Raw genomic sequence first — 14879 nt, 5'->3', positions numbered from 1 at the left:
TATTGAATATGCATCGCTTTTCTTGCAACAGACAGATATACATACTAATATTAGAATTGTTTCCCTCATCAACCTCGGCCCCTCCACCCTTTTTCTAACCCATTACGGATTCATAAAATGTGTAAAAAAACCTTAAATACATTAATAACGATATAGGTATAGGTAAAAAACTTAAGTAAGTCACCTGTTGTATGTAGTTGTGACGTGTTCGAATAGACATTTGTTTTGTTTGTGTGTGTCTTTTAAACATTTATTGTCTATTCGAACACGCCACAACTACATACAACAGGTGACTTACTTACTTAAGTTTTTTACCTATAGGTACATTCAATCGACCAGAATAAGATCAGCGAGCGAAATAAAGAAATTCCAATAAGCGTTAAGATCCATACGACGACCAAGAGTGATCGCATTGTCAGCCCTAATTATAGCAGTCACTGACAGACAAATGCGTCAAATTTTTCTCGCATTTTCCTTCGATAGGTGGTTGGGGGACGGCGGTGACCACGTCAGTGTAATTGATAGGACAGATGATATTAATGTCCTACCCTTGTACAACGTGTGCACACAATTTATGTTGCAATACCGCACCGCTCGACCCCTAGCAGCTAATAAATTTTAACAAAATGTTCCAAATAATCGAAGTATTGAAAGGCTGTTGACAGATTATGAACGTAAGTATACAATCTACAAAGTATTTTTATTTATGTGTATTTTCACAGAAGTACTCGCTTCCTGTAAATATACAAAACAAAGGGATGAACAACCTCAAAGAAGTATTTCAACGCCATCTGTGTTATAACGGCGAAACCTACACGCATTTCTGAATTAAGCGCCATCTATGAAAGATTTAGAAAACTGCTTCACACGTTGCCACTGTTACGAGTTTATTAGTTAGACCAATTAACACTAGATGTCGCTATTTCATGAATTTGTGTAATGAACTTAAAAATTAAATAAATAGAATTCAAACTAACAATAATTTAATTACGTAATTAAACCGAGCTTAGACTATTCGAAAGGAAAAAAGTGGACTTACCAATACCAACACGATTCTTATATAATCATTTCAGCGTTTGAAGGCTATTGTTTTGGATTGGACTCTTTTTCGCGGCATTGCGATTCATAACAAAAACAAATCATGATAACAACATACCTAACTATGGAAATTCAATGTTGATTTTTTTTTACCTGCTAAAGAAAGTAAATTAGGGCAATTTTAACAGGTAAATGACTTCATTATTGTATTTATAAAATGACACTGACAGTTTTCAGTTATTTCTTAATTTTAATTCAGCCCCTTGTTGCCCAGGTTGCCCAGATGTCAAATACCTAAATATGAGTTCGATAGGTCGGTACCAAGACCCAAATAATTTCACAATAAAAACACTTATATACGATTCTTTCATTAAGTCATCAGTATACTTAAATGTTGCATTTCGATTATCTATCAAATGATCATCAGACTTGACTTTAAACTCTTTAAAGGACATTCATGAAATTGATATTGGTGTGGTAGGTGCTAAGAACAGGCCGCGTAGCCATCGTTACAATCGTTAACGCTCCGCAGCGTAGCGTAGTCATCTCTCTCTATCACTCTTTCATATTAGTGCGACTGTGACAGTTGCGTTTCGTTCGCCACGGAGCGTGAACGATAGGCACGTTGGCTACACGGGCAGAACTTACTTCTTGCAAAAATAGTACTATACGTAAGAAAATAACACCATTACTTTTATACCTACTTATTGGTTACTCGTACTTACTTAGGTACATGTACCTAAGTATGTAAGTATGACCTAACTTGGACCTAACCGTCAGCCGGCTACCTAGACCAACTCAATAATCGCGAAAACGCGGCGATATTGTGCCCGTTCAATATACGGCTTCCCATTCAGGTCTCGCCTTTCGCCGAGCTCTAAAGGGTCTTTGTGAAGAAGATGGCTCATCTAGATAAGAGGTTAACGCTTTCACGGCGCGAATGTTGGCGTATCCTTAAAGTCCCGGCCTTGTATTGTGCTGGCACTAGCGAGCTCAGGACGCTCAAGAATTTCGGCAAACCAAGGTAACGTGAGCTCAAGTTTCGAAATAACTATGCGTTATCGAAGAACGCAATTAGACTGGTTTTGTAAACCCTCAAACACCTCTGACAGGTATGAACCCGACTATGAGACTCAATTTCATATAAGGATGTCACTATAAAGAGAATTTATTTCGACGTAAACATGGTAGAAGGAATTTTATAAGGTTTTCCTGCGATATCGAATTATCGACTGGTTTAGAAGATGGTGCCGCTATAAACTCATTTTTATATCGTAATCGCAATTTCAAAGTCTTAAAGTCTTAAAGCAGAAGTTTCAGAAAAAAACGCTTAGTAGCTAAGTAAGGTGGACTCTTTATTTTCGTAACTATATGATTCTAAGACTCTTGGTTCGATTTTTTCTCTTTTAACTCATATAAACTATCGAAAACTGATATAATGTTTACATTGTCTACACAAACCTGAGACGCGAACTCATCCGCCGGCTGCTCGCGCGAGAACCGCTCGAACTTGAAGCTGTTGAAGCGGTACAGCTCGTTGTCGTCACGGAAGCGGCGGTCACGGCAGAGCTGCATGTGACCGAAGTATGTCTACACACTGACCTGAGAAGCGAACTCATCCGCCGGCTGCTCGCGCGAGAACCGCTCGAACTTGAAGCTGTTGGAGCGGTACAGCTCGTTGTCGTCGCGGGACCGGCGGCCGCGGCAGAATCGCCGAGTGATTGATGTGTGTCTGTAATAACATGGATAGAATTTAGTAGAAAATTCTAATATGATCGGATTAAGCTTAAAGTTGATAGAGTTGCCATGTTTCCAATATTTCCCATGTACAGAAAAAGACAAGAATATCACATACGAGTATTAAATAAATAAATACTATGGGACATTCTTACAGCAATCAACCTAGTAAGCCTTACAGTAAGCTCAATAAGGCTTGTGTTCATGGTAGATTCGAATCCAGGACCTCCAGCGTCGAAGGCAGGGCACGTAATGATTATATGCTCTTTGGGCAGGGCAAGCACTATAGGGAGTATTACTGCAATGTTCTGCCGCCATAGAGCAGCACTATCACATCAGTCACACAAACCATAGAGTAACTTATACATACTATGCCGTAAACAGTTTTTTGAGATTTTTTTACTATGACTTTGATGCATCAAAGCGGTTTGATTCAAGAGGCCTACCGCGAAACGCAAAAATTGAAATTTCGTTATATGGACTCTTTATCGCCCGAATGTGCAAGAGTGGTAACGAAATTTCGATTAATTACCACGAAGCCCGCAGAATATGATAGTGGCGCCCTCTACGCAGAGTTTTGCGTAATAACCCCTATTTTAAAATTAAATTAAATATCATTTATTTTCAGTCAACTATGGCCCATATATACATACCTTACATACTAACATACATACAATAATAAAAATCTTAAAATATAAATATCAATATCATTTTGACGACGCAGTTTTCGGTTGCGCCACCTGTTCTGGTGCGGGATTCGGCAGATTCCCACGAAACCGCCGAAATATCACACCTTTCGGCCAGAAGTCCGAGCTCGTGATAGTTTCCAGCAGCGGCCGCGGGACGCGCGCTATTAAGCAAGTACCTTACTATATGGATCTTTTAGGTCTAACATACGCTGAGACCATAATATTCCGTGTTTATAAGTTGGCAAAGCGGGTAAAATTCCACTCACTCACCTGGTCCGAGGGAGGCCCCAATTTAATCAAGAGACCATACATGACTTAGTCAATTTGTGTAATAATGTTCTATAATAATAATAATATTTATTATTTATTCATAAATATATTATTTGACGACCGGTCTGGCCTAGTGGTTAGTGACCCTGTCTACGAAGCTGATGGTCCCGGGTTCAAATCCTGGTAAGGGCATTTATTCGTGTGATGAGCATGGATATTTGTTCCTGAGTCATGGGTGTTTTCTATGTATTTAAGTATTTATATATTATATATATCGTTGTCTAAGTACCCTCAACACAAGCCTTATTGAGCTTACTGTGGGACTTTGTCAATTTGTGTAATAGTGTCCTATAATATTTATTTATTAATTTTTTTATTTATACAGACAACAGGTAAATAAAATAATGTTAAATAAAACCGGCCAAGAGCATGTCGGGCCCCGCTCAGCATAGGGTTCCGTAGTTACTCTTTCGTCACAATAAGCTAAACTGGAGCTTAAAGTATAGTAAATTGTTGACCAAGGGATGAAACGGTACCTTTCACCCGAGTTAAACAAATAGGCAAATTTGCATAATCAGTACCTAATTAAAGTAAGTCTTTTTACTATGAAGGGAAAACTTTTTACGATAACTCAAAAACAGCTAAACTGATCATGTCCGCTATAGTTTTCATTTAATGTCTTTCTTAAGCTCTACTTTCCACGATTTTTTTCATATTTTTTGGACCTATGGTTCAAAAGTTAGAGGGGGGGGGACACATTTTTTTTTTCTTTCGGAGCGATTATCTCCGAATATATTCACTTTATCAAAAAATGTTTCTTGAAAACCCCTATTAGTTTTGAAAGACCTTTCCAACGATACGCCACACTCTAGGGTAGAAGCGAAAAAAACATTTCACCCCCACTTTAAGTGTAGGGGAAGTACCCTAAAAAAAATTTTTGTTTAGATTTTTTTATACGACTTTGTCGGCTTTATTGATTTATATATCCATGCCAAATTTCAGCTTTCTAGCACTAACGACCACGGAGCAAAGCCTCGGACAGACAGACAGACAGACGGACATGGCGAAACTATAAGGGTTCCTAGTTGACTACGGAACCCTAAAAAATTTAAAACTAAAGAAAAACTCATCAAATAAATAAAGTTAGTCTGCATGTTAAACTACAAAAAAAACTGCTGCGCTCTATCCACGAGCATAGAGAATCATTAGCAAATGAACACCGACACTCAAAATTCAAAGGATTATTCGCAGAAGCGGAATATAATTATGTTACGATTCGTTATCCGGGTTATCCTTTTGTGTAACGATCCCGCTGAAAAAATATGAAAGCGAATGGATTTCGTGCAAAGGCAGTTCTTCTAGGTATTTTAGAGGTACGCCGAACATTTTAATTATTTTAATGTTTTATTTGACATATTTTTTTATGTTTATTCATCCTTTGCGAATATTTGCAGCAAAATAGTAGGTATTTAATTGGAAATCCTTATCTGTGTGGTAATGGTAAGAGTTATGTTCTAATAGAGACCGCGCATGTTGAAGGGTCTGCCATCTCGTGACCTGAATCGAAAGCGAAAACAATTCATGTTTGTAAGCAGGTGCTGCCCCCTACATTTTACGCTAGATCTATTTCGCATAGTAGGATCTGGTCTGACATCTAGTGACTTCAATCTAAAAATGGAAACTTGACATAGCTGAATGAATAGAGGAGGCTTCTACTTCAAATTTTTTTTACTAAAATTCACGTACATAATATATGTTATTGTCAAATATATTGTATAATAGTTACATAATCAATATTGGTACGAGTATCAGCGTATTCAGCCAGAAGTTCTACTCGTATGCTACCGTCTACAGTTCATGCACGCTCCCTATTCCCTTCTATACCTATTCCTCAAAGGGATGTTAAGTTCGTTAAGCATGTAAACACACCAAGTTAATAATGAATGTTGGCTAAATATCTGCAGAGTCTGGTCTTCGGTCATTTTCCCATGAAAAATCTCGTTAGCGCGGTTCTTTATATGTAGCCGTTAACCACACTATACGAGTTTTCGCCCGGGAGGCGATTGGTCATGCAAATCTGTTCCTGGCTCGCGGTCTATAAATACTTTCGTAATTCCGATGAAAATACATTAAGAATCCGCAGCAAGCTCGGTTCTCCACACAAACGTAGTTACGCGTTCATTTTAAAACGACTAGCTAGATTGCTCTGAAACTTTGTACTCACAATAGGATAAGGTATATCTATGCCTGTTATTAGTTAAGTTTATGTAGCTTCAGATATCATAGTTAAAAAAATACAGCGAATTTAATTTTTTCATACAAGTCTTGTTTTTACTCTATTTCGTTTGTTTTATAAGCTGGAGCTCTACAGTGTGTAAATCATTGACATATATCTAAGGACGGGCCGGGGCCTTACGGGCACTAAGAATGCTTAGCACCATTTGCTAGTTTAGTAGTGTCATTCACGAATTCGGTCCAATCGTGCAGTCTAACGCAACTAGTTGCGATTGCGACCAATCGCGCACGTGATGCGAACATAGCGAACTCATCAACTAGACCTGGAGGCCCGCGAGCCAGGAAAAGATTTCCATGACCAATCGCCTCCCGGACAAAAACTCATATAGTGGTTAACGGCTATGTATGATGAACCCTCGTGAACCCTCGGTGGTTGAAAATGGCAACCACCGAAACAAATAAAAAAAATTGTCATCGCCTCCCGTTTGATACTTTGTCAGATGATAGTTCAGACGCTATTGTTACTTTAAAAAATCGTCAGCCGGTTATATCGCGGTGGTAAGAACGTCAGCTGGTCGCATAAACATGTAAAAACGAAGCGCTTTACCTTTTTATGGTAGCAATAACAAATCATGAAACTTTGCATGTAGCATTGCATCAGGTGAAACGCCTGAAACGCCACAAACGGATTATGCAATTTACACATTACGCATACTTTGCGGACATAACGTGGTAAGGCGAGTATTTTTTACATGTTCATGTAATTAACTGACGGTCTTTCCACCGTGATACAACTGGCTGACTATTTTTTTAATTCATGATAGCTTCTAAACTATCACCTGTCAAAGTATCAGCCGGGAGGCGATGACTGACGAAATATACTCCTGACCCGCGGTCTAAACCAATCGAGTTGTGGCGTTAAAATTGCACGATTGGCTCGAATTCGTGTGTGTGACACCGCTGTACTGGCCCCGTTCTTATTGCCCATAAGGCCCGTCCTTAGAAATATGTCAATGGTATAAATTCAATAAGGGCAAACCTTTAAACATGGTTAGCATAATAAGGACCTAAGACGTATATTGAAATAACTTTTGGTTAAAAATACAATGAAAATATTAACTACGCAAAATAATTCGGCCCGCAATATAAATCAACACACATACGAAATACGAGTTTTTTATAATACCTAACTGGCAACGCTTGTTGAGTAGTTACTATAAAAAGCTCGTATCTCGTAATGTCATGTTATGTCTCGTAATTATTGCAGGAGCACACTAGCTCGGTAATTTTCAAAAAATAATTGTGGGGTCATACATTTCATAAATATAGTGTTCGATAAAAATAAAATTCCGGATGAGTCATCCGAGGCCTATACAGGTTGCAAACAAAGAGGTACTTTTACTCTTCAAAAAAGAACACGGCAGTGTGTCCATGTCTAGGCATTTCATTCGCGTTCAATGAACCGTACAGAAAAGAGACCTCGAGAAACGCTGAATTAAACATGAAACACTAGAAGTGGGCACAGTCTCCGTTCCTGCTCATGTAATATGTATATTTAGTTATTAAAGTCCGTAGATCCGAGAAATACGGTTCTACGTGTCGTCGGCATAGCAGTAAATTTAGTTTAAATTCTTGTAGGGATGACGCCGGAACAAAGTAATAGTATATTATCTCAGTTCACCGTAAATTAAACGTCGTTATTAAGTATTTTATTTAATGTATTTATTACTGCCCGCGGCTTCGTCTGCGTAGAATGAACCGGAGCTCAAACTATCGGGTCGAATCGAACTTTAAGATACCTACGTCAAATATTAGGTATAGATACGATATGGATCGGATATGTAAATGCTAAAAGTGAGGTTTCAAACAAAAACGTCACTTTTGACACTGACATATTCAATCAATATTGTGTCTAGTATGGAAGGTAGAGGCAAGGAACAGAATCTCCTTAGGCAGAACTGTTGCAAAAGTGTCGAGCTGTCAGCTATAAATAATAGTTCCAAATCTCTCCAGAGTAGCGCTAGAGTGTGGCTAGAGTAGCTAAGAACCTAGGCGTTATTGACGGAGTGAAATTGCGCTGTCTATGATTAGATTTTTTTCTCAACTATTACAATACTCTTTATTGAACACCTCACATAGTTGACAATAAATGTACAGAAACAAACAAAGACAATTTGATAGAGGTAACAACAGGCGGTCTTATCGCTTAAGAGCGATCTCTTCCAGAAGTATTCTAGGCATTGTAGCGCCACCTATTAATGGTTTTTTGTCGGACACTTTTTGGAATATGGAGATTCTGTTCCTTGCCTGTACCTTCCATAGTGTCTAGAGTCTAGACCTAATATTTGATGTGTCTTAAAGTTCGAATCGGGTCGTATCTTCATATCAAATGTCATCTAGGTAGGTAGGTTCAGCGATTTAACCGCGAAGAGGTAACAGACACAACTGTCTGATTGTACTTCCTGAGACCTAGAATAGAAGTAGTTGTTTTGATTTTGAATTTGGAACCCTTAGTTACTCTAGCTCTTAGGTACAAGCATTTATCGCCGACTGTACTTCAGACAGACATAGTAGCACCTACCACCAACCAACCAACCATTTTATTGCATAAAAGTTTTAATCCCTTAATATTTTTTCAAACCTCTGTCAGTTTAGATTTTTACTTTAGATTAGGTAATTAAGTAAGTCAAGGTACCTTACACTCTAAAGTCATGTAATTTTTATTGATAGTGTCTGGTCTGGTTAATAGGTGAAAACCAAAAAAAAAAACTATTTTCTTCGACCACGTTACCCACCTGGAGTCACTAGAATGCAAAGGCCATTGAATGCCAAAGATCTTCAGCCGAGCCGGAGGGCGTCGCTTCTGCTCCGTGCGAGTCTCCTCCACCGGCGGCGTATGGTGCCTGCTACCCGATGATGCCCTGGTACCGCTTCTGCGGCGCCGCCTACGCCTTCTCTCCACAAGAATAAAATTCTCCCCGTTCCTTATAATGTAAGAAGAGCGCAGCGTCGACTTCTCCTCCCCCTGTCTTTGTCTTATCAAATCAGCTGTTCTCAGCGTATGTATGTTCTGATACTCGGCCTCAGGTGGAGCGGATGACGTCACTTCCTGGCTCGTTCCGCTTCCATCCCTCTTCTTGCGGGAGGAATGGAGACCGACTCGACGCCAAACCTTTTCCATGAATCCGTATTTCCGGTCATCCCATTATGCTTCAGTCGCCGGTGCGCCCGCTCAATGACACTATCACAACACCCACATGGTCACATCTAGATATCACATAGTCTGAATGGTTCGTTACATAGTCTTATCTTATAATATAAATAACTACAAATATCCGCACTGTGAAAGAAACAAAGTTTATGCAATTTTTATCACTGCTATCAAAAGCTTATCCGGATAGGCGTATCACAGTCACTGCACCGAACGCGACTGCATGTAAACGTGTAAATGTTGTTCGTTTAAAAGGGATGCCAGCTTATATGAATAATCTCTTTTATTAAGACGTACTGGGTTACTGGAATGAGGGGAAAGAATAACGTGTTTTTTGACATCACACTTGCTGAGGTCCGGCCCTTAGTCAGGGTGCGGGCGCCGCTGTACGCATGCGCGCTCCCCCTCGTCAGACCGAAAATTCAAAATGGCGAACCTCCGACCCCCTTCTTGTTATTGAATATCTAATTTTATCCGTGCATTCATTGTTAAGCCCAGCTATGATGCATGCACGGCCTACATTCGGTATATTAATATTAGTCGCAATTAATACAAATAATATGGCTGACCTGATTGTTTCTCCGTGGACGGAGCTTACAAAGCGCTGTAGGTATATAGGATCTACTCTTTTGTATGTAGGTAATTAAAGTTTTAAAAAACAAGTTTAATGCGTTGATGGTACTTTTTTCTTTGTCTATCTATCATCATCATGAAATCTATAATTACCTATTTTATTTAAAAGTAATGCGCACTTTTGTGTCCTGTAAATAAATGCAAAATAAGAACGGATAAATTTTAATAAATACCTATTTATATATAATTTTTAATCATGAATAATTAAACTCCAAGATTAAAATGAGTTGAGGAGTAGAACATTTGTATACCTATGTGAAGTGTTCTAGGAGGACCAAGCCAAAATCAGACAGACCGAGTCGCGCTAAAATTCCTTCCTATCCCTTTTTAGAGGGCTCCGTAGCCAAAATGGCAAAAACGGAACACTTAAGTTTCAACATATCCGTTTATCCTTCCATCTGTCCATATGCCACAGCTGTTTTATTTGTAAATTATAAGGTATATTTTCATCAAATTTTGAACATAATAGGTATGTGTCTTTGGTAAGCCGCTACTTAGTTTAGAATATAAAATTAAAAAAATATATATTTTAGCGGGAAAGTTGTAATTTTTGAACCACACGTACTAATAATAAAACCAGAATATTGTGCTTAATAAATACTTTCCACGAAAATAATTTAGATAAAATGACGTAAGTGCCGCGAAGGCACGCTCTTTTGGTACCGAACCCTCCATTAACCGCGTTGTCAGATACACACTTGTTTACCTATTGATACGGAACCCTAAAATAATAAGACGGTCTTCCACGACCCAATACAATAGTATTCTGAAATAAACTTTAAAAAAAAATTGTTTATTTCAGACGGAATCCATATAGTATTAATCATCACCATCATCATCATCTCCTAGCCGTTTTCGACCACAGCGACTGCGTTCTACCGCTGAGAGCGTCGCTGGTGCGCTCTCAGGTGACTGATATAGCCAATTATTATTAATAATAATTACATAACACTTGAGCTAGCTTTTAGCTTAGTTATTTACCCGTATCGTAATCGTATCTTAGACTATTAAGTTTGAGTCGTCACCGCATGGTGATTCTCCAAAATTAAATGGGTTATCCCCACTAGTTACGACGATACATTTTTAAAAGCATTCATTTGGATAACATTTGTAATGTTTTGGTACCTATGATGAAATGTTGTGTTTCACTCAGCAGCACCGTTTGTTCACCCCTCTTGCCTTGAAACCCTCTCAATCTAACAACCCTAGAATTTTCCACTTTTTGAACCACTCGTTGCTTTCGTGGTTCAATATTGGAATCTTTCGTTTGGTTCGGTTTCAATATTAGCACGAGCGGTAAAGAAACCTCGGGTTATTCCCACTAGTCACCACCAAGTTATTACCAGTGGTAACTCAGTTTGGTGGTAACTACTGGGATTTTTTTTCCCAGTAGTTACCACTGGTAAAAGGAGGGATTTTTTTTCCCAGTAGTTACCACCAAAACATTGTTAAAGTTCTATATTAATAAAACAATAGAAGTAGTATAGTATAAATATAGAGCGCTATAATAAATAATAAGTCGATTTGTGTTTCAGTAAACTGCCTTAAAAGTGATCAAAAATATTAAAACCGGTGCATGTGAAAAAAAATAGATTAGAGAGAAATTAACGTTTGGATAAAATTATGCTTTAAATTAGAATTTAATTCTCTAACAGAATATTACAATTCACTTACACAGAGAAATACGAGTAATCATAATACACATTGTTTACATAGTGCACGAATAGCTTTATTCTAAAAAAAACAACTTATTTATTTCTGTAAGAAAAAGTGGGTACGTTATACCTACGTACTGTGTGAATTGGCAACTCGTAAGCCAGTACAGTACAGTGAAATTGTAGAGAGCGCCCGTTGAGATAAGCGTTTATACTGGTTGTTCTGAGCGGTCAACATGTCCACCGCGAGCTCGGCGGCCAGCAGTTGGCAATAACAGTTCTACAACATACATGGGGTTATGTTACGTGTTAATTTTTATCCTACGCGCCGATAGCAATACAATCAATGTAGTTTTTTATTTTTATTTTTACGTATAATAAATATTTTACTATGTTTTATTTGGAATCATTACATTATATTATATGTTTTTTTTTCCTTTTTGCCATCAACCTCGAGAGCATGAGGGCATTTATCTTATTAATTGTGACGTTATCTATGAAAACTGGATCTCTTGTCAAGGGCGCTTACGCCACACTGCGTAGCGCAGCGTTTTATTAATATAGGAGCATCGTTGATAATGGCGTAAGCGCCATCGACAATAAAGTCCCTTGCAATAAATAACGTCACAATTATACGAACGAACAAACAAATCAGTCAAAAACCGATTTTTTATCACTTTTAAGGCAGTTTACTGAAACAGTAATCGACTTATAATTAATTATTGATAAATCACTCTATATTTATACTATTTTTATTAGTATTGAACGCTAACCAAATTTTGGTGGTAACTACTGGGGAAAAAAATCCCACCTTTTACTCCTCCTTCTTCCTCGCGTTGTCCCGGCATTTGCCACGGCTCATGGGAGCCTGGGGTCCGCTTGACAACTAATCCCAAGATTTGGCGTAGGCACTAGTTTTTGCGAAAGCGACTGCCATCTGACCTTCCAACCCAGAGGGTAAACTAGGCCTTGTTAGGATTAGTCCGGTTTCCTCACGATGTTTTCCTTCACCGAAAAGCGACTGGTAAATATCAAATGATATTTCGTACATAAGTTCCGAAAAACTCATTGGTACGAGGCGGGGTTTGAACCCGCGACCTCCGGATTGCAAGTCGCACGTTCTTACCGCTAGGCCACCAGCGCTTTTTTTTAAATCCCACCTTTTACTACTGGGAAAAAAATTCCCACTAGTTACCACCAACTTGGTTTGGTGGAAAAACATTCCCAGTAGTGGGAATAATCCCAAACCACTTTGCTCCCTTGATAAACAGGTAACTTGTCTCCATCCATGCCTTCTCAATCATACTTTTTGTAGAGGACCCTGTAATAAGGTCAACCTTAACCGACTTGCCTAACGGATAAAACTTATATTTTATGAAAAAAAAATGTTCTCGAACATGTATAAATATAGTTATTATTGGAGTTTGTGGGCATTTGAGTGCCACGTCGACCAGGCAGTGATCTATTGTGACAGCCCTTTAAAGTTCATTACTGATGCCTGTTGAACCCAGGAAAGACCAGATTCTTTGGGCCGTAATGTTCTGTACCTCATAGGGTTGCAATACGTGTCGCCCTAAGTGGGTCCTTCTTTTTACATTAGTGGTCCACAGGAACAGAGAATGTGCATTGCAGTCTCCTCTGACTCCTTGCAGAACCTGCATGTCGCATCTTGTTTCTTCCCAATTTGAAACATGTGTTTGTTCAACTTACAGTGTCCAGTCTATATTCAGGTCACAGCGCAGGTTTTGTGTCTTTTGAGCTCTAGAAGCTCCTTAGAAAATTTGCTGTTGAACCAAAGGGTAATCAAAGGATAAGAGCTTTCGAGTGTTCTTGTCCTTTGACGAACTTCTACCAATCGATTGCTCTTGTTTTTTCTAAGTTGCTGAGCAGAGAATATGCATCCCGTTTTGTGATTCCACATAACGGTTCTGGGTCGACCAGGGGTGTGTCTGCGCCCTTTCTAGCAAGTTCGTCCGCTTCTTCGTTTCCGTTAATGTCGGAGTGCCCTGGTACCCATCTAAATATGACTTTGTTGGAGTTAGCCAGTGCATTTAGGTTTGTTTTACAGTTCTGGACTAGTTTTGAGTTTGACTCAAGGGATTCTAGTGCCAGCAGACCAGCCTGGATCCCAGATAGATCCCACATCCTACATCAATAATAATAAATACGGTTGCCTATATATGTACAATTATAAAAAAAAAAAAAAACCTTATTTGGGAACTTCGACCTTTTTTACCGAAATATGGCTGCTGATTAATTCATCGCGATGAAATCGTAAATAAATATTATAGGACACTATTACAGAAATTGACTAAACACCACCACAGTAAGCTCAAGAAGGCTTGTGTTGTGAGTATTCAGACAATGATCCCGTGCTGCTACGCAAAAACGGTCTTAGAAGACCTTCCTTCGATTTCAAATTAATGAAGATTGGCGTTCACCGTTTTTGTAATATATTGAAACACAAGAACTATCATCTGACAAAGTATCAAACCTCCCGTCCAAAATACGGAAGGTGGAGATAAGAAACGAAATCTCCATGTACCAAAAAGTGTCATCAAAAAACTTAAAATAGGTGGCGCTACAATACCTAGCGTACTATCACAAAAAAATCAAATCATAGACAGCGCAATAGGGTTGTTTCCAATTTTTTAAAACGCTTGTATTACGTTCTATATTAACTAAAAGTTACCCTAAAATTCAACTTTTATACTATAAAAAGGGCTTTAAATATGTTAAATTAACAAAATAGATTTTGTCGGATGCTTTCGCGCCCAAAACGCTCTTTGAAAATTGTGTGACGTCACAGTTTACGGTTTGACACATAACTACATACACACGTAGAAGATATGAGCTGTCAACTGACATTTGTCATTTGTTGTTTATCGCCTAACTGTCAACAGTGTCAATCCGAGAGTTGTGATGTCATCAGAATCTTCAAAGACGTTTCGAGTTTGGTCACGTGACGTGTGTCAAAAGATATTTTAAATTCAATATTTACAAAAATATGGTCATACAGGTCCCCTAAAAGTAGTTTAACATGTTCTTATAATTCAAAAGAATTTATTGGGATACAATTCTGCCCTAAGATTTGTAGATGAAAACAACCCTATTCACTCCGTCAATAATGCCTAGGTTCTTAGCTACTCTAGCGCTACTCTGGAGAGATTTGGAACTATTATTTATAGCTGACAGCTGGACACTTTTGCACCAGTTCTACCATAAGAGATGCCACTCCTCTTAATTCCACGCTCCATAGTCCAAAATCTGTGAACGCTAATCCTCAATTTTTTTTTACGTGTTTCGGTAGCTCATTCCAGGCTGACGCAACTAGGAACAAAATAAGTTTTGTATGGAACTTGTTTCGCAAATCTTTGCCAACGAAGAAAAATAAAACGTCAGTGCTATTTA

The 14879-nt window shown here is 38.5% G+C and overlaps 1 protein-coding gene across 1 annotated transcript in view; it reads right to left on the bottom strand.

Annotated features, from left to right (window-relative positions):
• Positions 1–9625, bottom strand: part of LOC133527077 (serine/arginine repetitive matrix protein 1) — a 235700-nt gene extending 226075 nt beyond the window's left edge. Inside the window, 2 exon segments of the mRNA XM_061863969.1 lie at positions 2641–2770; positions 8765–9625. Of these exon segments, the coding sequence (XP_061719953.1) occupies positions 2641–2770; positions 8765–9150 (516 nt within the window). The 5' untranslated portion in view covers positions 9151–9625.
• Between the last annotated feature and the right edge of the window lie 5254 nt (positions 9626–14879).

This window comes from Cydia pomonella, chromosome 17, assembly GCF_033807575.1.
Source record: "Cydia pomonella isolate Wapato2018A chromosome 17, ilCydPomo1, whole genome shotgun sequence".
NCBI classification, from domain to species: domain Eukaryota; kingdom Metazoa; phylum Arthropoda; class Insecta; order Lepidoptera; family Tortricidae; genus Cydia; species Cydia pomonella.
Note: the sequence above shows the minus strand (reverse complement) of the source record. Positions and strands in the feature narration are given on the sequence as shown.